Raw genomic sequence first — 27,604 nt, forward strand, 5'->3', positions numbered from 1 at the left:
AGCTTTCTGGGCCTAGAGTTATTTCTGTTTCTGGTCCTGGAGAAAAACGCCTGCTGGAACCAGTCATTTGGTTGGGTTACGGCTTCTTTTGCACCCTCATCCACAGAAAGACAGGAGTAGAAAGAGGGCAAAATAAGTTACATTTAGAAAAAAGCAGCAAGCAGCCTCTTCAAACAAAGAGTTCTTCATTAACAAGAAATTTATCTAATTCTGCCATGTAAAGAAACAATGGGGGTATGAAGAAAGAACAAACACATTTTCCGTTTTCACTATGGTATCATATAATCAAAGCAGTTTTATTAAAATAGAAAGCAGAATCTGATGTTAATCTTCCTGAGAAGGGAACCCAGACCCACCCACGCCCCACGCCAACCTAGACGATAAATTCAGAGGCCATGAGCAGTGGGTGACTGCCCCACAGCAGCAAGCCTGGAGGAAGCTTGGTCACCTCCCCCTGCTCTGCTCCCTGTGTGCCTGCAGAAATGTTCCTGCCTGCACAGCTCTGGAGCCCTGCACTCCTCCGCGTGCCCTCTGTGCATGTGGAAACCCGGTAAGTGCCAGGCCAGGCTTCGGTCTGGTCAATTAGATCAATTAGGTGGCTGTAGGCAGGCAAGAAAGGGGGAGGGTTGGCAACACAAACCCACACTTGGAGATGCCAGAAGATGTTTCTGCCTGGACACAGGCAGGTGGATGGTAACGGAGGCTGGAGCCTGGATGCAGAAGGCTGGTTGTGAGCCAACAGCACGGGGCAAGTTAGGCAGGTTGATGCATTTGTGGCTTTTCTGTCATTTATCAGAATTTTCTTCTGTGGGAGGAGGGGACAGTACCAGCCCTGCCCCTCGCTCTCTGTCCAAAGCTGCTCCCTCCAATTCATTTGAATTTACCACTGAAAGGCGCTGTGCCCCTTGTGCCAACTGCCCCCAGCAGCAGGAAGGGAACAGGCTCCAACTGGCTGCGTTTCGGAGCCAGGAAATCTGGGCTGGAGATGGGCTGCAGGGGGAGATCTGCACAGGCTGGGAAATGGATTCAGGCCAGGATCTGGTAGATTCAGCTCATGCAGGGTGAACCGTGACCATCTCCTTTGTGAACTGTGACCACCTCGCTCTCGCTTCCCTCTGTGATTCGCTCTGAGGGCTGTGTGCTGCTGTCCCTTCGACACAGACAGACTGGAAGAGAAGCACTGCTGTGAAATCCTAAAGGCAGAGCAAAGTGAAACACGTCCGTGCACAGCGATGTGCAAAAAGGGTGGGTGAGGCTGGTGGTGAGACGGAAGGGTGGGCGATGGCAGTGGCTGCCAGCAGCAGGGGGCTGACTGAGATCAATCTTTGGCCAAAGTTATTCTCTGCGAAGGCCCAGGAAGGTTAGTGACATTGTTTATGAGCCTGAAGCACTTTGGTTTTGATTGGAAAAGACAGGGCAATTACAGCACCTGTTTCACGAGATCTCTCCCATGAATTTATAGAGCAGGCATGAATGAAATCACAGCTTGCTGCTCTGCGAGCCTGGGCAGGACATCCACTCTTTGAGGGGAGGGTTCCCCGCAGCTACCAGCTTTTTCAGAAAGGCACTGGGACGCAGCTCGGGGACATCAGGGTGGGCCTCGGAGTATTTCTGCAGCTTAGCCAGAACGCGAGGGAGCCCGACAGTGGACGCATAGAACATGGGGCCGCCCTTGTGCTTTGGCCACCCGTAGCCATTGATATAAATGACATCAAGGTGTTCTGGGCCTGAAGCTATTCCTTCAGCCAGGATGTTAAACCCTTCATTGATGAGAGAAAACAAACACCTCTCCAGGATCTCCTCCTGGTCTACAAAGCGGGTCTTGATCTGATGGGTGTCCCTGTACTCAGACAGGAAGCTGTGAAGCCACGGGTCTGGCCTGGCTGTCCTGCCCCCAGCCTTCTCGTACTGGTACCAGCCTTTTCCAGTTTTCTGCCCAAACCTGCCTTTCTCACACAGAAGGTCGGGCAGCGGGCTGTAGCGACGGCCGTGCCGCTGGCGGGCAGGCGTTCCTGGAGGCAGTGAGGCCCCAGTGAGGCCCTGGCCCTTTCGAGACCTCCAGCCCACGTCCAGCCCTGCGAGATCGGACATTCGGAAAGGCCCTATCTTAAACCCAAAATCTTCAAGAACCTGATCTACATCCTCTGGTTTGCTTCCTTCCTCTAAAAGGAAAACTGCCTGTTGCACATATGGAAACATCATTCGGTTCCCGACAAAGCCAAAGCAATTCCCTACCACCACTCCAACCTTTTTCATCGCTTTGGCTAGCTGCATGGCAGTGGCAATGGCAGCTGGGGACGTGTGGCGGCCATAGATAATTTCTAATAGCCTCATCACATGAGCAGGGGAGAAGAAGTGTGTGCCAATGACCTGCTGTGGGTGGCTCGTGGCAGAGGCTATTTCATCGATGTTCAGGGCTGATGTGTTTGTGCACAGAAAGGCCCCTGGCTTGCAGATCCCCGATAGCTTTTTGAATATTTCCTTCTTCAGTGCCATGTTCTCAAACACAGCTTCAATAACTAGGTCTACATCCCACAACCCATCAAAGTCTACAGTGAACTGGAGACGTGCAGGGTTATGGAAATCCAGGCTTTGGGCATCCTGCCCCATTTTCATAGCCTCACGTTCCAAAAGGAGCATCACAGCTTTTCTTCCCGTGTTCAGATACTCCACGTCCTGCTCCAGGGCTACCACGGGTATGTTGGCCTTAACCAGAGAAGTCACAATGCCTCGGCCCATTGTTCCCAGCCCTAGGGATAAAAGGGAGATAGAATCGGAGACTATGAATAGAAAATGTTACAATCAATCACTTGACAGCAACACTTCCTCTGGTATCTCCGGGATAAAAAGCAGAAGCCCAAGCAAGATGAATGGTGCACAGAGAGAAGAAAAGATCTGAAGACTCCAAAAAAGGAAGGTGAAGTCTCTCTTTCAGCGAGCCTAAATGTTTGAAAAGCAAGAGCAGAAAGGCAAGTTGACATCTTCTCAAGATTACAAAATACCAATGGGATTCACTCCACGTGATTCACATATTCTCCCTGTGAAATTTTATACCTATGGAAACCAGAATTGCTTAAGAGTTAGAACCTGGTGAGTGCAGACGAGATCTGAGTTTCTACTTCCACCTTGTTGCCAACTTCTAGCAGCTTCACCCTCAGGATACCAGTGGTTCTCTGGGGCACTCACAGAAGAACATCAGTGCAAGCAAACACACCCCACAGAGATTCAGACACCAGCAAAGCTCAGACAATTGGTTTCTCCCTCCTCCTTGCAAGTTTCCTCTTTGTCTCCCTCTTCTCCCTCTGCTCTTCATTGCATAATCTTCGATGCAAGCACAAATTCAGCTGCAATTTCTGTAAAGACTCTCAGAAACTGAGCTGCTCTTGATTTTGTCTCTGTCTCCTATGTCTCCCATCACCAGTCCAGGCATGGAACTAACGTCTTCTTAATCCAGAATTCATCGTATCCCACCTCCTTTATAATCACTTGGGAACATCAATAGCCTTTTTTCTTGCTGTTCACACTTTATACTGGACATCTCTGCCCACCGGGAACAAGCCAACTCATCCAAGACAGGCTATTGCTAACTTTTGAAGGTTACCGAAGATACAGCCTTCCTTGTCCAACTGTGCAGTTAAAACTCTTGTCCAGAATTCCCATTACTGAACACCCATTTGAGCTGTATTTTTTCCTCCAAGATCCATAAATGTGCTATTACCAGCTCATAATAACACTGGAGGAATAATATTGTGGTGATTACTGGCTTGCTCCTTTCCCTCCTCCTGAGCCCTTCCGCCAGCTCTGCCCTCTATTACATTAAACGAAGCCGCAGGCTTACACTCTCCTATGATACCCAACCCACGCTACTTACGCTGTTCTCCCCTGATGGAGGCTTTTTGGACTGAGCAAATACAAACTAGTGAGCAAAGGCCAGTGCAATTTTACCAGCTTTAAAAGTGCAAAGCATTTGAATGGGAGGATTATTAATATCCTAAATAAAGCAACAACTAGACAAAGTCCAGGTTTGTCATAATTCTGTAAAAATGATTTTTTTAATCCCAGGTTTACAAATGAAAGTCTGCTAAACAAATAAACAGAAACAAGGGGATTAAAAAATTTGTCTAAAGCAGCTTTATAAAGAAGAGCTGAAATTATGTCATCAGTGAAACAAGTTCCAACTCTGAAGGTCAAACAAGGTAGTATATTTCTCCTGCAAGCTACATACCCTTGATTTAGTTGTGTCCACGCTAAATTTTTATACACAGAGGACATTTAAAACACTCCCTGCTTAGCTTTAAGAGCAGTTCTTATAGACATCACTATCTGGATGCTTGCTCATAAACCACTTTGCTGCCAAGCAAATGCTGAACTTCCTTTCTAGGAAATTGAATCTTCACGATCAGACACTACTAAAATTAATTTGAAAATAAAGGTAGAACAACATGAATCAATTCTTAGTATTTCATTGTCCACGGTTTGCTGACTGACAACCAAACACAAATAGCTCCTTCTGCTTTGCTCAGTTCTCAGAGGCTTGGATGTGTCGGCAGGGTGTTAAAACAGCTCTTTCTGTCTTTGTTGAGCTACAAAGACTGCTTTCTTCTCAGACAGTGCAGGAGTGTCATGCACCACCTCCTGTACAGCCACCGAGCCTAGCCCCATCTTTAAGGCTCTCTTTCGACACCATGGCAAAGGGTTTGCAGTTCCACATCCTGGTTCTTCACAGCTCCCTCTTGAAATCTCTTATTCTGTTCCAGGATGGAGACCTAGGGTTTCTCCTCTTAATTTCCAAGCCGTACTAAAGAAACAGCCTGTACATCCTGGGCCTTAGTAACTCCTGCTCCTCTCAGCTTCAGTTTCCTGACTGAAATGTTAGCAGTTCTCTCACAACGTGAACAAGCTGTTCCCTCCTAGATCAAAACTCTGGTGTTAGCTGATTCAGCTCTTTGCTTTCTTTCACGTGTAGTGTAAGTACTCCCATCTAGGTTTTCACCGTCCCACGACAGACAGGCGTACATGCCGGTAGTCCTGCACTTTCTAGGCCACAGGAGGAGGCTTATAGATAAGACATGAGCTTGCCAAGCTTGTTTCTGACCTAGAAAAGCTGTCTCTCAACTTACCACATATCTCTTCAGTGGCCTGTATGAAATGATGTTTAATGAAGCTGGCAGAGAGAGTAATGAAAGCCCCAAGGGTTTTGTTACATTAGAGCTTGCACAGCATGACTCCCCTGGAAATATTTTCTAAAATTGGGCTGTAAAACCAAGGAGAGATCTGGCTATTTAGTAGGGAAAGAAGCATTTCTAAGGACTTCCCTTTCAAATTTATAGACTCGTGATCTTGGCAAAAAATGTATTACAGCAGTAAAAAATGGTAGGGAATCACTGGGTCTTGCATGGGTAGCAGGCTGTAGAAGAAAGGGAAATGTTGTGTGCTCAGTTCAGGTTGCACAGACCAAAACACAGCTAAGAACTACTCCAGGATTTCTACTGTACATTTTGTTTTGTCCCTCAGTTGGGCTCTTACTTCCCCCAAATCTTTACAAAAATCCTATGTTGTCTTTTATTCAGTGAACTGTTTCCAGAGCTGTGTTCATGCCCAAGGCCCAGCTTCCAAAAGAAGACTGAAATGTGCTTCAGGAAAAGCCCAGTGTCTAGCCATCTTGCTTCTGGCCTTTCGTTGCGAAATGTACCCTTGGCATATAAATAAAGCTACACTTAAACTCCTGAAATTTAAGGCCAAACATGGATACAACGAAATCATTTGTGGGGCAAGCAGAGTGAATAATGATTGTTAATTATTGCACTGTCACATGAGGTACCGAGAATATGAAAAATGATGCAAAGTTAATTGAAGGATTTTAAAAACAAATTTCAAAACAAATGAACTCGAAATATGTATTAAACAACTTATGTAGAGTCACACGCACTAGAGAAATACTTATGAGTAGAAAATATTCTGAACTATAATGAATATTTGGACTTTAAAATAACAGGAATTGGAAACAGCACTTTATAAATTGGTAAAAATATACAAGGACTGTTCCAATTTTCATGTTAAAAAAGAATAATGAGCAATTGGTGGTGGTGGACTGATGCAGCCTGGAGCTGCTTCTTTCTCTAACTGTTTCAGGGTACAAGCTTCAAGCGGAAATAATGTGGTACTCAAGGCAAGCAGGAAGCTACTGAAAGACTGCAGAAGGGACAGAGATGAACTCTTTTTCTGTGTGACAATGAACCAGAGAAGGCGGAAAGGGATGGGAGGTGAGAGCACAGAGCAAGCAGGAGCAAATGAGGTAGGTCGCATCGCCTGTGTCTGAAGACAGCCACGGACAGCTAGGCCAAGAGCAGGAGGGATCTTGCCCGGCTGGGTGCTGCCCGTTATCAGTCCTGCAGCAAGCAACCCGCAGACAAAGGTAGCTGACGGGCAGCCAGGACTGCACAGCAACAGTTGCCAACTCATCAGCAATGCCATCTATCAAGCAAGCCTACAAAAATGACACATAATGCTTGATGCTGAACATCCATTAGGACTCGGTGCCAACTCCCTCTAACAATGTCCTGCTAATACTGGATTGACAGGAGGTCCACAAAGCAAGGCTCCCCCAGCATTCATGACACTGCTTCCATACCCAAAAGTCCTCTGTGCTGGCAGAAAAGCTACTGAAGGAGGAAGATGTTGCAGTGATCTGCTCAGCTGCTTCCCATTTTGCAGTGATAACAGACAGAAGAACCAGCATATTGCAACAGGGTTTTAGTGTATGAAACAGCAGTATTTGGAATCAGGGGCTGCATGACTTCTGACCATCCAAAATGGATGCAAGATCATGTCTTCTTCTCTCCAGGGAAAACAGGGAGACCCTGGATAACCTATAGAGGCTCAGTACTTTAAAGGGACGATCAGCACTATTTTAAGAGGTGTCCCTAAAAGTTTGTCCCTAAGATTTTGGTTTCTGGTGCTACAAGAATGTGTTAAAGATCAAGAATATGGAAATATGAGATGGTACTTGCTGGAGAATGACTTCTTGTTATGGCAGCCTGAGAGAGAAAAAAATGCAACGGTGGTGGCATATTCTGTACCCATCTCCAAAGGACTTGCTATTTCTTTGATACCAAAAGGTAAGACATTAGGAAGTCCTTCCAGAGGAAAGAGAAAAAGCCCAGTGGGGTGGCAGAAAGAAGTAACTGATGGAAAGCAATGACATTTAGTATGGCATAAGATTAAGAGTTAAGAGGAGGTGATCAATGGCCTCCCAAACAGAAGCTGCTTATCAAATGAAGCATAACATCTACACCTCGCACAAACAAAGCAAACTATATTGCTTATGGGGGTTATTGATAGAAGCAGTGATTCAGAAAAGGAATTAGGAGTTTTGGCAGGTGTCAAGGCCTTGAGAGGATTGATAAGCTTTAATGACCCTGACCAGCTACACCTGGAGCCTCCACCCCACACCCACCACCTAGGAGCTTCATAGCCCGATTTAAACTCAGCCCCAGGCCCCTGCTCTCCTCCTGAGCTTTGCTGGAGAACTGCCTGGCTCTGGCTGTGGTCCCACTGAGCCACACCTCAACCTGCTGATTGGCTTCCCCACTCTACCTTGGACCTGCTTCATTGTGTGAATTTTTATTGATTGGTCTGGGTCCTGGCATGATCTCAAGTCTGTCTTCTTTGCCTCACTCAGGTACTGTAAATAATTGATGTACCAGAGAGCTGTGCTGCCGTCCAGAGGGAGAACTGACAGGTATGTCATGAACCTCAACAGGGAGAGATGCAAAGTATTGTGCCCTGGGTGGCATAATCCTATGCACCAGTGCATGCTTGGGGCTGACTGGGTGGAAGCAGCGTTGCAGAAAAGGATCTGGGGTCCTGGTGGGCACCAATTTGACCATGAGCAGCAGTGGGTCCTTGCTGCAAAGAAGGCTGATGGTATATGGGGCTGTATGAGGAGTGTTGCCAGCAGGCTGAGGGAGGTGAGATGTCCCCTCTGCTCAGCACTGCTGGGTCCAGTTCTGGGCTCCTGGGTATGAAAGAAACATGGAGATAATGGAATGAGCCCAATAAAGGGCCACAAAAATGATTAAGAGACTGGAATGACTCATATATGGGGAAGGGCCATGAGAGCTGGGACTCTTTCTGCCTTGAGAAGGTGGAAGTGAGGCAGAATCTTGTCAATGTATGCAAAACCCTGAGGGCAAGGTGCAAAGAAGAGGTAACCAGGCTCTTGTCAGTGGAGCCTGGTGGCAAGGCAAGAGGCAAAGGACAGAAACTGAAAGGGCTTCATCTGAATATCAGTTTTTTTTTTGTGTGCTGTGAGGGTGACTGAGCACTGGTATGAGTTGCCAGGGAGGCTGTGGAGTCTCCATCTGTGGTGCTATTCAAGAGCTGTCTTGTCACAGTCCTGGGAAATTGGCTCTAGGTGGCCTTGTTTGAGCATGGGAGCTGGACAGGGTGACTTGTAGAGGATTCTGGGATTCCCCTCAGCACTCCATCCCTTGGAGAACTGCTGGCCCTTGCTGCTTCTGGCCAGTGGATAATTAACAGGATGTAGTAAACATGGCTAATGCAAACATTGGGTGTTACCTTGAGCATATTAGGCAGGAGCAAAGAAGAAATATCTTCTTTGTACCTGGTCTTAGCATAATTGCTCCTGGAATACTGTTCACATGTCTGGTGTGTGTGCTTTGGGGAGTGTTGGGAAAAATCAGAGGAAGTTTAGAGAACAAAGAAAATGACTAAAGCATGACAGACGGTGCTCAGCAGCAAAAGAATCAATGCAATTAGTTTATTTCTTCTGCAAAAGGCATGGGTTAACTTGAACTATGTCTGTAAACAGCTACAAGAAAACTGAAACCTAGGTAGAGGTTGGGTCAACTTCAGACAGGAATTCAGAAGTCTGGCAGACTTTTTTGGCAGTTCTTAATCCAAAGGGTGGGAGATGTAGCCCTGCCAGTTCAGTCTGGAAATAAGATACAGGCTGTTTTTTCTAGGAACCTTCAGACAGGGATTGGATTTGTCCCTAAAATTTCCCTTAGTTTAGTTACAGCATGAACATAAGCAGATCAGGTGCCCTGAATGGTCCTTTTGGCTATACTGTTTATTAGTATTGAGACTCTTCAAGAAAAGTTAGTAATTGTAGCATCATTTATCAGTCCCTAACAAAGACTGTCCATTTAATTGTTGATTCTATTCACCTGATTGTTCCTACAAAACATCAGCATAAGCCCTTTCTGCCAAAGAACACTAGAGGACTGACTTATCTGGGTTTGCTTGCACCCAGGTCACATGATAAATTTGGTGATAATTCATGCCTTATTATCCACATGACATAACAGCCACAGATCTGCCTCACAAGGCTTGTGGACCAATGTTCAAGAAACATTTTCATTAAAATTAAAGCATGGATTAAGTCAGGGAAGCTCTGGTCTGAAATGAGCTTCCAGAGAGCTTCTTACTGGGCACAGGAGGCCTGGAAAGAGCAGTGTTGGTCTGGTGAGCTTTCTCTGAAACAGAATGGATGTTTTCCAAGTGCTCCATTACTCATCTAACCATTTCTGAGTGCTACTATCAACAGGCAGAGCTGAAAGATATTTCTTTTTTTTTTTTTCTGTTTTTAAATCTCAGCAGTGCATCGAAGGTTTTATTTAAATTGCTCTTATAAAAAATTAATGAAGGCATTATCTTGCTGGGCTACAAAATGGCAAGAGTGGATCCCAGTGAGATGAAATCTTCTTAAAATACAGCTGTCAAAACATTTTTGTTTTAATATATCCCTGAGTGACTCTATGCACATGCACTTCTAATACAGAACTAGACCAGGAGGAGGAGAATTTTGTGCAAACCTGCTTTTAACATGGAGCGAAGCCAGGACTCAACATGGCAGTATTTAAAAGGGAACAGACTGCTTATGATCCACAGATGAAGCTGACTCTGAAAGTGGAGGAAGTTTCTCTCCCAAAGAAAGGGGTGGGATTAGGTAGCAATCTATTAGGAAATGACTTGCCATCTGACCTTCCCTGAGCTTACAAGTCCAGTGACCGCTTCTCTCCTTGCATGTCACTTATGGGCCTGGGATATCTCTCCTGTGCTGGGTACCAGTGACTGCTAGGGAATTAGGCTTAGGCTTTCTGCCATGAGTAAAGCCCTGCTACACTCATCTTGCTCCCTTTCAGTGCTGCTGTTAGCTGCACAGTCAGGAAATGCAACAGCTTTTCATCTCCTTACCTATCACAGCTGCTCTGCGGATGGGCTGAGGGGAAGCACTTTTCCATGAAGCTCCAGTGGGTGTTGTCCACTTCTGCACTGCTCTCTCTGCAAAGAAAGCATACTGCAGTGCTTGGGCCTGGCCTGAGGTCAGCAGGATGTTAAACAGCTCCCGTTCCCTCCGGACTCCATCTGCAAAGGGCTGCTCTGTGGCGGCTTTGACTGCCTGGAAGCAGAGCTCTGGCGCCAGGCACCCCTGGGCCTTTTTCTTCACCTTCATGAGAGCCTCACTGAGAAATACTTCCATGTTGGGCAGCTTTGGAACGGGCTTTAGGCTGAGCCTGCGGGGTCCCAAGGGCTGGCCTGTGGGTAGAAAAATAGTTATAGAACAAAACATTCCACACTTGCTGGAGGACTATGGATTTTTTGTCTCTATGTAGAATGAGAATCTGTTATACCTTTTCCCCCTCCTGCTAAGCCCACTGCACTAGGGCTTGCATGGCACAATGATCTGGGTCAGCATTCAAGTGTCTGATGCTTCTTTAACTTTGTTTGCCTCAACAATGGAAGTTTTTCAAGACCCTTCTCCCCAGACTTCAACAAAGCAAGCTTTCAATTTCAAAGACAACTCTCTCCTTCCTTTTCTTAGCTACAGAGTGACTTGACTTCTCCAGTTCTTACTCCACGGTTCCAGCTGTCACATTCATAAAGCTCCTTCTGTTCTTTCTGTGAGCTTCAGTACTAGAGCTTTTCCCCAGTGTTGCTCAGCACTCCGTGCCCAATTGGCATTGCCAGCCAGATGCATTCCAGCCAGGGTCCTGACCCAGGTGTTTGTATGAATGACTGGGAAACGCACCCCAACTTCAATTCCTCCCTAACAGCAGGAGTCCCCCTGTTCCCCGTGGGACCAACCAAGAGGATGGCTCACACAGCATGAGTTGGGGAGCAAATGAATAACAAGGAAGAGTTCATGCTTCTGTGTCAGCAAGGGGTGAATCAAGCAGCCACAGAAATACATGAGCCTCATTACAGAAGGAGGTTGCTATGGTAATACCTAGAAAGAATTCTTAATTGAGAGAAGTTAGTTACATTTCAGACACCAAAATCCTCTTCAGAAACATAAACCTTGGTGCCCGCTGGGAGATCTCTGATCTGTCCATGCTCAGGCTATTGCTATGTTCTTAGCAGCTTGCCTCACTAAAGACCACGGAGGAACAAGGTCAGAAATTCAGGATGCATCTCCTCAACATTTGCACAAAGCCTTTTGTCATCATAGTATATGGATCTGGATGTGGCTAAGTGATGTTATGGCATTGAGCACTGCAGCACTGTCCCCATGAGCATCGTGGACCACCACCACAGCAGGATGGTGAGTGGGCCCCCTCTGATGGGAACCCAGAGGTGAGAAGTTCTCTTGTGTGTAATGTCATTGGCCTGGCTTCTGTTATGAGCTCTGCGTAGGAGCACATTTCTTTCAAAGGTGGCATATTGCACCCAGCGCTCTCTTCCCTTCCACTGTCTGACTGAAAATGCTGCTTCATCAGCAGAAGATTCAGGAGCAGGAAAGCTGGAGCCCCAACATACACAGGGTACTGAAAAGCAGGAATAATGGCAGCACTGCAATTGTGGTTTTCCAAAGAACATGTCCTGACTCTAACTCTTCCTCTAAGACCAGATGCTTTTAAGAGGGGAAAAAAACAACAAAAAACACATGAATTCCCAGGCTGAGTTGGTATTGATTTCCTGAAACAGTGGTCTTCAGAGGTCAGGCTCTTTAACTAAGCCTTTTAGAAAACACAGAGATGAACGCTGACTGTGTAAGTAGCTTCCCTTGTAATGTGAGTCCATCAAAATGCTTCCACACTGACAATGAATATAGCTTGGATTTGCCAGTACTGCAGGATTTCAGTCAAGATATTTCTTTATTTTTGAACCCTTTGTCTTCCCTAAGTGTATGTTTTTAGTATGAGAATGCTCTTCATCCATAGTCCTTTATTTAGGACTGAAATAGTGGGTTTAGTTTTTTCAAAAAGGAAATCTGATGGCTGGAAGACCACTTAGGACAGGACAGACCAAGAGACCTCACTTATCTCCCATGTGAGAAGCGAACAGAAATGCTACTGGCAGCCTTTAAACATGGTCTTCAGACAGCAAATTGTACTTGTTAAACACAAATACTGATGAGGAATGTGAGACAGTTGCTCAGACTGAAAAGTAACTCTCCTCAGGGTCCTGTAATAAAACTTGTATTCAGCTGAGCATTTCTATAGCACCTCCATGCAGCTTTCTTGCTGCTGTAATGCTACTAAGAACCAAAAGTGTACTTATGAATAGAAAGAATGATCTGAATTTAAACCTTGGAAGAAGTGATTAGTGCAGGATACCTACAGCTTGGTTTCTGAAATCGAAGAAGCAAGAACATGATGAATGATACTGGACATCAGTGATGTAGAAAAAGGCGTCTCCTGTGAACAGAAGCTAGCACAGGTATCTACTTTGTTTTGCTAGGGTTTGTAATCTAGGTGGCACAAAGGATGGACCAAGTCTATAACACTTAGCAAAAGCAACATGTAAGCCTGCAGTATCAAACACTGCTATTTAAAGCAAAAAAAAAAAAAAAAAAGGGCATCCCAGAGTGAACTCTAGGGATATTACTGGACTGAAGGCAGGGCTAGCTCAACAGGCTGCATGGTGCAGCAATGCTTGTACATGTCTGGGGAGCAAGGCTGGAACTGGTTCCCTGTTCTTCAGGCAATGGTCTCAGACCAGTCAGAGACGAGTGTGGCTGCTGTCAACTCTCAACACTCTCTGGTTGTCTCAAAGGGGCATTTCGCTAGATCTTCTGCTTAAAGAAGGTGGTAGCCAGAATGATAAGCCCAGGAGACAGATTCAAATATCTGCACATTGTACTTCTTTCCAGAGATGATGCACTAAAGGCCCTTGTAAATGTAACCAGAAGACTTTTTCCAGTACTTGCCACTTAAAGCATGCAGTTACTGCATGAGCAGCAGTAGCTGCTACTCGTGTGGGTTTCATGTTCCTCAGAAGGAACACATACCTCCTCCACAGTTGCTGCTGGTGCTCTATGGTCAGAAACTCCTAATCGTCTTTCCATGCAGAGCGTAATACCTGTGGGGTCTGAACTAATCTAAACTGAACGGACTTTGCTTGGCTCTTTGATGTATGCCGTTGATGCTCTTGTGCTCTGAGAAGATAAGTTAAGCAGCAGATATGGTCAGAAAGCAGGAAATCTGCTTTGCAAAGGATCAGCTGCCATTTTCTCCTCCAGCCCTGGAAGGCTACAGCAGGCCAACAGAGGTGGGCAGTGTAAGCTGCAAGCAATTATGGCAAATTTTCAATTTTTTGATGCCATCAGGTGGACAAATTATGTAATGCAGCTTTGAATTAGTGCAGTGGTTATCAAACACATTCAATGAAAGAACATTCTTCTAGTCTCTAAGGACTTAGCTTCTGCCTATTCCTTCCTTCATTAAATAAAAAACCTTCGAGAGCGAAAACTTTCTCTTGCATAAACAAGCAATTTCCTCTGAAAGAAGGACAGGAATGCACACTCACTTCCTAGTCTGTGTTATGTAATTACTGGTTTTGACTAAAAAAAAAAAAATAAATAAATTTGTACTTAGATTAAATGCCTGTGTATTCCTACAGACATTGATTCAGAGCTGTTCAGAAGGTGTTCTTCATTAAGAATGTTCCATGAAGTTTTACGGATGAAAGTTTCCCAGCCTACCTACCACAAAGGCAGTTCTGTCACCTATGGATAGAAACAATCGGGGACCCTTGCTTCAGTGAGGCCACTCATCTAAGGCTGATCTCTCACTCTGAGTTACTGCAGCTCCAGTGCTGAGAAAGCTTTAAAAGAAAATCCTATCTGAATGGGTCCTTTGAGATGGATCTTGCAGGAGAGCACTCCCGGGCTAGGAGGAGAAATTCTCTCAGTGACAATGAGTTATTTAGCCAAACTGCTCTGTAAGAAGCCAGCAGTTGTTAGCCTTGTGTATGTTTGTTTGTTTTTAAAGAAAAAGATGTTGCCATATGAAGTGGATTTCTTCGCAATTCTGTTTCTAAGATTGTCTGAAAAATGTTTACTGAAAACATAACTTAGCTGGTCTGGGATTGTTTCCCCACACTACATGAGACTGTCATATCTCTTCTGCAGCCCTAAGTTACAGAGATACAGAACTAAAAGTGCTATTTTGCTGTTGTATGGCAGGAGAATTTTATTAAATTTATGCGAAGGCCAAAGCCAGGAAGGACTCTAAAAGAATGTAAGGATTCTGGGTACCCCATTCTGTCTGCTTGATTAGGTCACCTGAGGATAAACAAGGCAACAAAACTTTTCATGATATTCTGCAAAGTCTAAAGATAAATCTTCCAAGTAGGAGAGAGATAAAGAGGAGCTGGTCTCCAGTATTTTCACTGTTAAAGAACATCCTGCAAATGCCAGTAGAGCTGTTAGATGAGGTTTGAAAGCATTTTTCTTTAAAGTTCTGTTGGAGTTGGTATACAGTGTGATGACATGAAATGTCTTCAGTGACACCACTCATTTTTCACTGGAGCAAGAAACGGAACTGCTACTGCAAATAATGAGAGCCTGGAACAGACAGGTTACCTGCTGGACATCCAGTCAGGATTCCTGCATGCTTACACAGTTCTCAAGTTTCCTTGCTAGTGACGCTTTCCAGTGAAACTGAAGCTATAGAGCAGGAATTTGCCAGTAATGGCAGTGCACAAGAGTTCCAGAAAGCAAGTTCTACTGAGAAATAGTGTGGTCAGTGACTCATTCCTGAGGTTTTCCTCTAAGGTCAAGCTGACTTTGACAATTCTCAACCACTGCATATCTGTCACAGAAGAAACAACCATACAAATGTCTACAACTCACCCAGTTTCACTTTGCTTTTGTTGAAAGCCAGGATGCTTGCCAGTTTGCTAGTTCTAGTAATGTATCTATCACTCTTTTTATGATATACTGATTTTGCCATCAGTACTGGTATCAATCTTACACATGGTCTCATTCAGAGGCTGAGAGGGTACATCAAAGGGAACAGTATTTTCTGGGTTATTCAGTCAAGCAAAGTAGTAATATTTCATTGCCCTCCTAGCTGATGGAGAAACAGAACTCTCATTCAAAACAGGCAAGATCAGTGAACCAAAGTGCCTTTTTGCTTTTTTTTTAAGCAATAGTGAAGTAGGTTGGATGTTAGGAAGAACTTATTTATTGAAAGGGTTGTTAGGCATTGGAATGGGCTGTCCGGGGAAGTGGTTGAGGCACCAACCCTGGAGGTCTTTAAAAGACATCTCGGTATAAAGCTTAGTGATATGGTTTAGTGGAGGATTTGGTAGTGCTAGGTCAGAGGTTGGACTGGGTGATCTTGGAGGTCTATTCCAACCTAGATGACTCTGTGATTCTGTATATTCCCTGTCTTCCCAAAGTTTTATATTTAAATAGATTACATATGGGGAAAGAGAAAAGGATTGCTTGTGTCATCAGTTCTGCACCAGAACTGAAGCCCCAGAATCATTAGCATGAATATGTTGAGAAGGAAGAACATCTATTATGGAAGACCCAGCCAAAGAACGTGCTTTTGCATCTATCTGATAAATCCCACATTGCAGCTAAGTATTCAAGACACTGATTTTTGAAGAATAGTGTATTCTTTGAGCTGTCTTGAAAATATGGTGCATTGTCATCTAGGACAAAGCTGAGGCTGCTTCAACCCCTAGCATGGGAGAAATACTCCTACAGAGAAGGAGAATTGTTCTTCTTTGCAGTAAAGAAAACTGCAGGAGCACCCCAGTTTAGAAAAGCATTGCCCGTAAAGGCCATGTGATCAGAACAGCAAGGTTGTGTTTTTCCTTCCTTGCGTGCATCTCGTGTGAAAGAGCTCCACATCAAATCCTGACAAGAGTCAGTCTGTCTCCAAAACGGGCATCTCACCACGCAACCCAAGGACAGCAAGACTCATGGGTCTTTGAGTTCAGCTGAGGATGTGCCAGTCCCTCCGCTAGAGGGAGACAATTATTTTTTATCAGCCCTTATTGATGATGCAACAGGTCTACACCCAATACCAGCTGTCATCCAAAGCTATACATGGGAAGAGCTCATATTCCCCCAGATCAGTTGAGTGCAGTAGCCCAGAGGAGTATGCAAGTTTGGATATATAATTAATAAGCACAGGGACTCCTTATTTCTGTTTTTCTCCGAATCCTCATTTGAATTTCTGCAGCTCTCCAGCATCTGATTTTTTCCACGTTTGCTTAACAGAAAAATTCTGCAGCTAATTCTGTTTCAGATGGATGCCAAAACCCAATGAATGGAGCATATGGAACAAACTAGTGGGCTTTGTTCTGACTCTCTTCAGCCTCAACAATTATTTCTTGGCATTGCTACAGTTCTTTCCTCACCAATCAGCTTGTTTGCCAAGCGAATTCCTGCCTCAACTGTGTTCTCTTCCACAACTTCATCAACCAAGCCTAGCTTCAGTGCTTCAGTTGCTGGAATGTGTCTTCCTGTGATTAAAAAAAAAAAGAAAAGAAATAAGGTGACTACAGTGGGGCATTACAGGTGACTTCATTCTTTTTATATCTGGTCAAATGGCTTGTGTAGCTGGCTTCAAGCATGAGACAAGCTCATCGAGCACAAAATGCATCACGAGCTGTACGCCTCAGAAGCGCATACATCCCCTTCCTAGCCAATCCTTATGGGAAGCAAGCTGAATTTCAACCCAAGCAGCTATGTGTTTGAAAAACAAAACCAAAAGGTATTAGGCTTCATTAGACCAACGTGATGGTATGACTCGGTCATCCTCACAAACACAGCAAGGCTGAGGTACAGTACTTTACCTGTAGTGATTAGATCCAGAGCAGCTGGCACCCCGATCAGTCTGGGTAGTCGCTGAGTGCCTTCAGCACCTGGAAGTAACCCAATGGTGACTTCTGGTAAACCCATCCGTGCCTAAAGTGAAGTCAAATTCAACAAGTCATCTTAGCAAGAGTGTTAATTATGAACCAAGCAGACCTGATTACATGTGATGCTCCTCTAGGAATCCTCAAAGAACTTCTATATAGAAACCTCATCCTTGCTTTTTGCCATGTAAGACAAACCCACTCACCCTTTTCAACAACTTATGTACAGGAGCAGAGGAGGTGTCACGCTTCAGAGGATGTGTGGGTGCTAGCACAGCACTGAATTAGACCAAAGGGGACAACAGCATCACCCCAGACCGCAACGCATGTGCAGACAAGGCAAGTAGTTGTTAGTAAATGCTGGAGGGTTGTCTGTGACTTGCTATCTCCCTACCCCAGTTCTTAGAAATGTATTGAAGGAAGAGTGGTACCACTCACTTCTGAACTAACCCTCCTTCCAAAGTGCTCAAATGGTTCTTGATGCACTTGAGGTTTAGTAGGGTGACAGCAGGAAGAGGGCTCCTGTCTTCTTTTAAAAATCTATGTAGTTTGTTACTTTAAAAAAAGTACATTTCCAGTTGAGCTTTTGAGAGATGTAGGGTTATTTTAAGACTACTACTTCAGGCATCCTTCTTAGGTGGCATACAGGACATGCAGAGTACCTCTTTATGGTGTTATAGGAACCCACATTGTCAGGGGAAAGTGGTTCGTGCTGCAAAAATGAGGAGATGCTCCTATCAGTGAAGAGTCTATGTAAGGAGACCAGGTGCTGCTTAAAAGGCAGTTCAGCAATCCTGAAGGTAGAGATTCAAGAGGAAAAAAAAACTTTTAAAGACTTAAGTGTGTGGGGGGAGAAGCTGTCTGTTGGATAGAGTGCTCCCTGAGGAAACAGAGCCTGTGGGAAATCAAATTGCAAGTGCTCTATGCTAGCTGAGTTTCAGCTACCTATTGAAACTAGGTCACTAGCAGAAAGAAATGCAAAATTCATGTGGCTGGGGAGAAAAGTAAGAGAAAAGTCATGCTGCATAAGCCAACTACATAGAGTTCAAATAATGACTACTGAGACCGAAGGCAAATTAACACTCGGTCTCCGAAGTTTCTCTGCAGGAAAGATGCAGGAAGCTCCTCTTCAGGAGCAGCCTCTAGTTCAGTATGTTACCTGCACATGTGCAATCCGATAGTGACAGCCAAGCGCCACCTCCAGGCCTCCTCCCAAGGCAATGCCTTCAATGGCAGCCACCACAGGCTTCTCGCTCCTTTCGATGAGAGAAACTAAAGGGCCCAAGGCAATACCCTGCCTCTTTGGAGAAGAAAATCCTTGAATGTCAGCACCTGGGAAAGCACAAAGATGAAAAGGAATTACTGGGGAAAGCAGCGACTGGAATGATCCTTCCCTTGGTGCCATTACACATCACTGCTCACAGATGACTGAGGTCTTGCAGAGATGCTGCTGGCAGGAGAGTGGTTAACAGGGAGCAACCCCTTTGGGGACCAGCTGCAAGAAAGCCAGGCTCCTTAAGCCTATTCAGAGAGCTAGGGGGATTGCAAAGCACAAAAATACATAACTGTAATGATCGTGCAGTTACTAAGGTGGTTTGCAGAGATGCTTATTTAAAAAAGAAAAAAAAAAAATACTGAGTCTGGAATAGTTAAGTTCAAGTTACTACTAACAAGCAATGTTGAGCTCCACAAAAATTCTCTACCTTCACAGATTTCTACAACTGGAGATCTGTTACTCCTACCCAATCTCTCATGTGCCCCATGTCAATCATGGGACAGCAGAGTCGAAAAAAATCCACTGTCTTGTAGCCATTTTATCAATAGTGTTATAAGGCAGAGAATCGTCAGATGTGGTTGGCGGCGAGTATTTGCTCTCTTTCTCAGACTGATTGAAGAAACTTGCCTTACCTGCACTGAATTTCCCATTTTCGCCACAAATCATAACAGCTTTCACTGAAGGATCTGCATCCGCTTTCTTCAGTCCATCCTCTAATGCCTGAAGAACTGTTAAACTGAAATGAATGAGAGTCAGCAACTAATGGTCAACTACGTTACCTTTCCATCAACACCAAGAGGCTCAGTGAAAATAAGCATTAAGTCCATGCAAGTCTGTCCTCTGACTGGTCTTCTGCCATAGTCCCTGTGAGTGAATCTTCATTAGTCTCTCACTTTAAGGCCAAGTGTCAAAACCCACAAGCTTATCGCTGCTGACTGACCTGTCACTCAGCTGCTGCAGAGTCTTCTTGTGATTATGATATTCCTGTTTCCAAAGCAAACAGCACAGAGAAATGTTCTTTTGAAAATGTCTTTTTGAATTAAACATTCAGATTTTTAGGAAAATAGTTTAGCATAATTTGAAAGTAATTAATGCTAAACCACTGCTAACCTACAAACTTTTTAAAAGGGAAATGAACTCTGGGGATAAAAAGCCATCTTTCAAACACCTGGCATAGAGCTGGTGCTGTGCTGACAATTATGAAGCTTTCACTTTGCAAAGACCAGGCTTGAACTTGTGTGGTGTCCTGTCAAAGTGAATTTGGGCCTAAAACACTAAGAATTTTTTTGTCATCTGAACATATCTCCACAGACACAAGCTGTTAATGTGTCCAGTGAAGAATTACTAAAGAACTTCAAAACTGAACAGTTAAGTATAACTAGTATTTTTACAAATCAGATATTAAGCAGAAATCTGAACTGACTATTCATCCACTTGGTATTTGAAGCTTAAAAGCTAAATATAAAAAGCTCAATACATACTCTCCATGTCCTTCCATAAATATGTTTTGCTTTAGAAGATGGTGACAAAGACTGATGGTAGGTAAAGAAGCATTGATGCCTATCACCTATTAATAGAAGCAGTAACAAAAATGGTGTGTATGTATAGTTTAGATACCAAACCATGTTCACATGCACGCATTTTTAAGCACATTAAGTGTGTATGTTGTGGGGGGAGGTTCTTTTCTGCATGCATATAAGCTACAGCTGTAGATAATGACTCTGATTCAGGAAATTTGAGCCATAAGTGGATAGAGAAATACTCAAGTATTATATGTGCTTGTCCAGTCCTTCATAAATAAATACAACTTCTCTGTTGTATTTCAGTGGGATAACTGGAGCAAAGGAACTGTGAATCATTTCTGTGATCTATCTTAGGTCAGGTTCCTATCCAGAGGAGCTGACAAAGCACAACCCAGCATGTATGTATAATCTGGGCTATAGGAAAGCCACTGATAAAAAAAAAATAAAATAAAATAATAAAATATTTTGTAAAGTAATAAAAATGATGGCTACATTATTCAGACCTTGTATATTGAAACTTCTTTGTAATCAGGTTTCTAAACTTCTATATTGGCATTTCTTTTGTAAACCCCAGTTGAGAACTGCACAGGGTTTTTTAGTTCCTCATTTCCACTTACAGAGGTTAGGCAAGTGAGAGTCTCTGGGAAACTGGTACTGCCACACAGAATTTTTCAATTCTGATTCACTGTTCTGGACTTGACCCCTGGTGAGAACAGGCACTGTCCCAATTTGAACCTGCCCTCTGCCACTGGCTGAGTCTCCACATCACATCTGTGATCAAACTCGGTTCTTTCCTTGTCCTCTGGTTTTGAGTCCCTGACCAGGAAGGAAAGCAGAATGCTTCTTCTTTCCACCTCTGCAGGGCAGCACGCAACTGGGCATTGCTACTGAACTTCCAGTTAAAAGCTGCACGCGTGCCACATTTTTTTTAACCAACATTTATCTGCTTGTGTCCAGCCCTGCAGTGCACCTAGCTCCATCTAGCAGAACACAAAGCCTTTCCAATTTTAGTAAATGGTTTCTTACTCCCTGGGGAAAATACATGTTAAAAACTTGGTTTTATCTCTTTTGTAACATCAAGTGCTGTGGCTACTGCTGTTTGAGGAGGACCCACAGGCTGCACCCTGTGCTCGGGTCTGGTTTTTGCATCAGTGCCAGGCCACAGAAGTACCAAATTCACCTAATGCTGGAAGATTAAAGGGAAAACCTTTATGAAATGTCACTGCCCCTTACAATATACGGTGTAAAGAGGGGGAAAAATACGCAGCAGGATCCCTAACAAATATTAAATTTTGGATTTGAAAATAGTGTGTAGGAAAATTGCCTGATTCTCTTGCAGGAGCAGACAAGAAGCAATCAGAGCATTTCTGTGTTTACAGTAGCCACACTATCAGCAGTTGCAAAAAGCCCATATAAAAGGTTTGTCCCTGTAGATGAAAAGGTTCAGGGTTTTATATAAGAAATTATTTACAAGCCCTCAGCAGTTACAAAATACTCCTACTAGGAGAAAAATTAGGCATCAAGGCTGCTGTAAAATAACAGTTCAATACCTACATTATCTGCATTAAAAGAACTATTTTTGCCAGAGAGTAACTTGACCCTGTTCTTGCATAAATATTTCTTCTCCCTCCATACAACATTTTCCCAGGGAGAAGTGTTTGTGGGACAAAAAGGAAGAAGCAGCAGACTTTTTGCAGCTTCCTGTTGTTCTAAAATGGAGCAATATGTTTGCTCCAAGACAGGTTAAAGTCCAACACAGAGGCTGTGTGGCTCAGTAACTCACGAGCTGTAAATGGTAGTAAAAGATATAAGCTTTCATGCTTCCATGAAAGCAATCATAGCAAAATGTATGACAGCACAATTACAAAAATACTCAAGGGTATCATAACTTCAAACAGCTAAAGCATTAGAGAAGCAAAAAGTCACCATAATTTGCATAAGTGTTTCATTACTGCAACAGTATCATTCATTTAACAGAAACAATGCAAAAATTCACTGCATGTGTTCCAAATGATTCTTAATCCCATGCTATGTACTCAGCTCTGCCATGTTACTGTTTTGACTGCAAAAGTCGTTATACTGAGAGGATTCAGTGTTATGTGTTTCAGAAACTTGTGGTAGGTGTTGTTAAAAGCACATGCACCCTGGGATAAGAGAGTATTCCTGCAGGTGACCACCCCAGGTTGTTTCTGTTTTGCATAAAGCTCCACTCATTGCAGTGATAGTGTTCTGGATTTGTAACAAGCTTTTAAATAACTTCAAATTTTAGCTCAGATTTGTAAACGTGGACTTTAATTAAAAAAAAAAAAAAAAAAAGGCAATTTAAGGGAATCCCCAAAATTAATTCAGTCAGGCTCTAATCTAACAGTAGACAATGCTATTTGTGGGAAAGGTGCAGGTCTGGTCCCTCCCCCTTGTATTTCCCCTGACATCCACAATCGCTGCATGAGGGATGGTCCCCTATGCATGCACATACCTTCATTTAGCATCCTCTACCAACCTGCTGTCCACACATTTCTCTAATCCCCAGTTCTGCCGATCCATCTGCCTCCACAGTCTCCTGTGCCATCGAGCTCTGTGTTACCTGTTTTAAAACGATCTCCTACTTAATCAAACACCCCTAGTTCAATGATTGCAGGATCTTGTAAACAGAGTTAGGCCTTCAATTTATTTGCTTTCTTTATGATTTTGTAAATCTTGACCTTACTGTCCCACAGCCTTTTCCTCTCTGAGCTGATGACTCTAGGCCTTTCCAGTATGATTTCCTAAGGCACTGCTCTGTCCCCTTAGTTGTTTTTGTCATCCCTTTCTGGATCATCTCCCTGTCCTTTTCCAAATACAGAGTCCATAACTACACACGATATTTAAGCAACTTCTTAGTTTTACACTGCAGAGGTATGATGCCCTCCGTTTTGTTCTCAGCATAAATACCCTAGGTGTTTTGGTCTGTCACAGCACATTGAGCTGATGATTTCAGAGAACTGCCAAGGGTGAGGATCTTTTTCCTGAGCTGTAAATGCCAGTTTTGAACTCAGCATCCTCTAAGCTTGTCCTGGTTTATTAATTTATGTATTTAAAGAACTTTTTGCTATTTTTTTAAGCAGGCTTTGAAAAGCACTGTTTATATTTTTAAAGTCATCTTAATTTCCAGCTTGCATCTCTCCTATCATGTTTTACCCTCTTTCTTGTTCTCATTTGTGTAAGCTTTCCACTTCTTAAAAAAAAAATCCAACTTTTCCCTGAGTCTCCTGAGCTGTTCCGTTCTGGATCACCTGCTGGCTGAATGGTTCACCTAGGTCTCTAAGAAACATTAAAACGGGACAAAACCCCAACAGTAAAAAAACAAACTGGCCTCCATGCTTGATCCTTCGTGCTGTGGACAGCTCCTTTCAGAGTTATCTGTGTTTGGTTTTGGTCATGCTGCCTGATACTTACATAATTCCCTTCCCTGAACCTCAGTACCGGTGCTGGCTTTAGCTGCTCTGTGCTCTTTCACCTCAGTGCCAGAGGTAGCTGTGGAGCTGCTGTCACAGGGCAGCTCTCCTCTAACACAGCTTGAATTGAGCCATGCATTAATTAATACCAACATCAATTAGTTAATACCATGCATTAATTAATACCAAATCCAGAATGGCATCTTTGCTGTGGGGTCTAAGGTTAGCAGTTTCAGGAAGGAGGCACTTCCTTCACCCCACCTCTCACATCTCAGCTGATGAGGCACTATCCCTGTCCCACACGGCTCATCATGGGCTCCCATCATTGCACCTATCCCGAAACTGCAGCTCCTCCAGCCTCATTTAACATTTTCTGATCGTTATCCTGATGGGGGGTCTGAAGGACTGCCCTAGCAGTCACAAGGAGCTTGGGACTGCTTTTGGCAGCTTTGTGGTTATACTTTATATCATCCCCCACACAAACTCCCCTACCTCATCCCTGTAAATTCAGTGGCCTGGCAACACAGCTAGCAGCTGGGCCCACTTGATGCCAGGAATCCGGTTCCTCCACCTTATCTTTTTAGAGTTAAAAGCACCGATACAAAATCTCTTGTATGTTTTGCTTTCTGTCACTCACTCAGAACTGCATGTGCTACTCAGCTGGCATTAGCACATTTCTCCACATCCTTCTTAATTTTCAGTGCCAGCAGCCTGTCTCTGCTCATGAAGTGTGTCTGCTCCTTTCTCCTGCACGTCTTGTCTGCCTGTCCCCCAAAACTGTCCAGTTCCTTGCACATCTAAATCCCTTCTTTCTATGCCACAGTTTCACAGATGTATTAGGACTGCAGATCTCTGGAAGTTAAACCTCTGCAAACCAGGAAAAAAAAAAAAAAAAAAAAGCAAGTTTGGCACATGCCAGCTCTGCTGGTGGGGAGATGGATTAGCTTGAAGGGGAGTCTGTGTGTGGGAGCCAAATTTGCTGCCAGACTCGCAAGTCAGCACACATTCCTCAGGAAAGCACTGCCTGGGAGGTACCCGCACAGCAGTGGATGCTGTCAGACAGCAAAAAGCAAATTTCTACCCACCAGTGGCTTCTAAAGTGCTAATGGCTGGTGTGATGGCGTGGGAGCTTGGATAACGGCTCTGAGTGTCACATGTAATGGGGAGAGATAGGTGAGGCCAGAGCAGGAAAAACACACCAGCCTTTTAAAAAGCATCTGTGCCTGCTGTGAAATTAAATTGTCAGGACTGCGGGACATGGCTCCTGTCTGTAAGTTTCCCTGCCTGCTACCACCTATGTAGTCAGACATCTCAAACAGCAATCACAAACCTGCTCTCCTACAGTCCAGCATATAAACAAGCAGAAGCAGAAGGTTCATGCAAGGATCATGGAGTGCCCTCTACCTTTCCTAGCTATAGCCAAGTCTTAGCTAAAAACTACTCGATGGCAAGTATGAAACAATTGTTGATTCCTGCTAAAACAGGTCTTACCCTCACTGCTAACAGAATAGTGCAAAGCTGGTGAAGGCTGAGCTCAGTGCATGTGTCATGCTTGCTCTCTGCAAATTCAGAAGATCTTAACAGATCAGGAAATAAAGTAAAAGCTCACAAAAACCAAGTTTTCCTTCTGAAGCTGGTTACAATGAAGTGGACATGCCCACACCATGCTCCAGTGATATGTACCATTTAGTTGTCTTGAGCAGTGGAACAGTTGGCTGGAGCTGCTTGATATAAGACAACACGGACAGGTCAAACCCACCTGTCTTGTTCCCTCACATGTAGCAAGCAAAAGTTTCACAGCAGCTTAACTGGCAGGGCCAGGATCATGGCAGTCCGAATTACGCTGTGTTAGAATGCTTACTGCTTTGTGTGGTAAGGATGGCAAGTTCGCTGTGGGCACAGCTGGCAAGTTTTCTTAGCCCAGTCTTGGCCGCAGGAGGTCCAAGGGATATTCCGGGAATCCTATATGTCTATACATCTGGGAGTCCTATAAATCAATCAAGTTACTGCAAATTTGCTTTCTCACTGTAATTATCTGACCACGTGAAAATGATCTTTCTGTGCTTTCAAATGTTGCAACAAAAGAATGAGAGCAGGCATTCATGCTCTTACTTGCTTCTCAGCTTCTTTTTAACAAACTTTCTGCTTTAGAAGTTGGGCATGACTGCAGTGGATTTTTTGCCTTGGGAATATACATGGAATATGTGCTAAGATTACTGCTGCAGACTGGCTCTTCAACCACAGCTGCTTAAGAAGGTCCAGTGTGCTGCCATTCAGCTACACGAACTATAATACACTAACCTTGTAACAAATTGCATAAACCAAAAAGCATGTCTGTCCACTTCAGTTTGGGTGGAAAACTGCAATGTCCAGGGGCTCCTGCATTGTGTTTGACTGTTTTTCACTGGCTGGTTTGAGATCACTGGTGGTCTTCCTTGACCACAGTTTTTAAGAGGTCAATTTCTTAATCGTTTTTAAAAGCCAAGTGCGGTTTACACTTCTGATACTGGGGCTTAATCTCAGTGCCAGCTCCTCTTGCCGAACCACATCTGCAGCTTACAGAGCCCTTTGCCCTACCTAACCCCTGTGCTCACTTGGAAGCACGACGCGTAGCCTGCGGGACAAGTAATGTGAACAGCAGCCAGGCTTGGGGGAAAAGCTGGTTTTCACCTACAGACTCCAAAGGAACTGTGGGATGAAGCTGCCGAGCTGCTAATGCTGCTGCGTGACTGCTCGCTGGAAGCTTCATCCTGATACTTAAAGACTGGAAATGACAAGAAACGTGCTAAGTTTGAAAACAGATTCCACAGGAGATGGCAGAAAGCACAGATTGATAAGCCTGGCATCTCTCCCGAGGGAAAAGAAAAAAAAAAAAGTATCTAAAAATTATAACAAAGAGCAAAAATCATGGAAAAGTTCAGCATGTTTTGCAAAGGGAAAGCTAAGCTCGGAAGCTCGTGTCGGGTTCCCCTTGTGTCAGCGTCCCCTCAGCCGACGGCCGCCCACACACACCTGCAGCGGGACGGGCACGGGGGCGCCCCGGCCGCCCTCCTCGCCCCTCCGCCCCACTGGGGACCCCCCCGGCCCCATACCCGAGCGGGGGCCGAGCCGCAGCCCCCCGGGGCCGGGAAGCCGAACGCCCCCGGCCGTGCCCCAGCGCGGCGGCCGCCTCACGAAATGGCGGGCGGGCGGGCGGGCGCCGCCGTTACCTCAGCGCGTTGACCGGCGGGTTGCGGAGCCGGATCACGGCCACGGCGGCGGCGCCCCTCGCGTACTGCGCCATGCCGCCTGCCTGCCACCGCCGGGCGAGCCCCCGGGTACCCGGGCGGAGCCGGGGCAGGGCAAGCAGCGGGGGCGGCCCCTGGTCGTGCCGCCTGCCCTAACGCCGGGACCGGCCGGGCTCTGCCCCCTGGCCGGGCTGCCGCCGGGCGATGTACCTGCGGGTAAATCCCCAGAGCCTAAGCTGGGGGGCAGCCGTCAGAAAAAAAAGCCGTTTTGGGCTCACTGAAGCACGGTGAGGCTCGGTCTGGAAGGGATGATTTCAACTGATGCTGAAACAAGCCAGAAACTTTTATTAACGCTTGTGTTAGCCGGCATTTGGAGAGCTCGCTGAACGTTGTCATCGCTCTGCAGCACCCCAGGTGTGCCCTGTGGATAAATAGAAAAGGGCTGCTGGGCGCTCAGGCCGTGTGTGAGGGTAAAGGTTGGGCTACATGATCTTACAGGTCTTTTCCAACCTAAATGATTCTGTGATTTAAAATATATATAGATAGATATATATACAGAAAAGCTAATGAATTGGAGATGTGGTAAGTGTTGTTATAAAATCCCTTCCAGAAAAATATCAGCTTACTAAAATAAGGCAGGAAATAGCTTACTAAAATAAGGTAGGAAAAAATAAAGTTGTTTCTAATATCATACCTGTATCCGTTGTACTGAAAGGTAATTTAAAGGAAAGAAAGGGTTCTTCAGAGGGAAATTTCCTGGACCTTGAAGAACTGTTGACTTTTTGTAAGGACCTGTTGGATTTTACATGGGTTTATTGGTTTGGTCGTCCTATCCTACAGCCATCCCTGGTGCAGGTGATGGAGAATGCATCCAGAAAATGTGACAGGGATGCTGCGGGAGCACCCACATGCAGCGCTGGCTCAGAGAGGTCAGAGCTGCCCCTGGACCCAGCTGAATCACACAGCAGCTCCCCCAGGAAAATGCACCAGCCACGCACTGCTCCCAGGTATGGGCAT

The 27,604-nt window shown here is 44.8% G+C and overlaps 1 protein-coding gene across 1 annotated transcript; it reads right to left on the minus strand.

Annotated features, from left to right (window-relative positions):
* Positions 1-205: 205 nt before the first annotated feature.
* On the minus strand, positions 206-26,652 carry EHHADH (enoyl-CoA hydratase and 3-hydroxyacyl CoA dehydrogenase). Its single transcript, XM_032193641.1, has 7 exons — positions 26,570-26,652; positions 19,036-19,139; positions 18,287-18,459; positions 17,065-17,176; positions 16,627-16,731; positions 10,222-10,563; positions 206-2,750 (listed from the first exon to the last, which is right to left on the minus strand). The coding sequence occupies exons 1-7, from the start codon at positions 26,641-26,643 to the stop codon at positions 1,480-1,482; spliced, it is 2,181 nt and encodes a 726-aa protein (XP_032049532.1). The 5' UTR covers positions 26,644-26,652; the 3' UTR covers positions 206-1,479.
* Between the last annotated feature and the right edge of the window lie 952 nt (positions 26,653-27,604).

Source organism: Aythya fuligula, chromosome 9, assembly GCF_009819795.1.
Source record: "Aythya fuligula isolate bAytFul2 chromosome 9, bAytFul2.pri, whole genome shotgun sequence".
NCBI lineage: Eukaryota > Metazoa > Chordata > Aves > Anseriformes > Anatidae > Aythya > Aythya fuligula.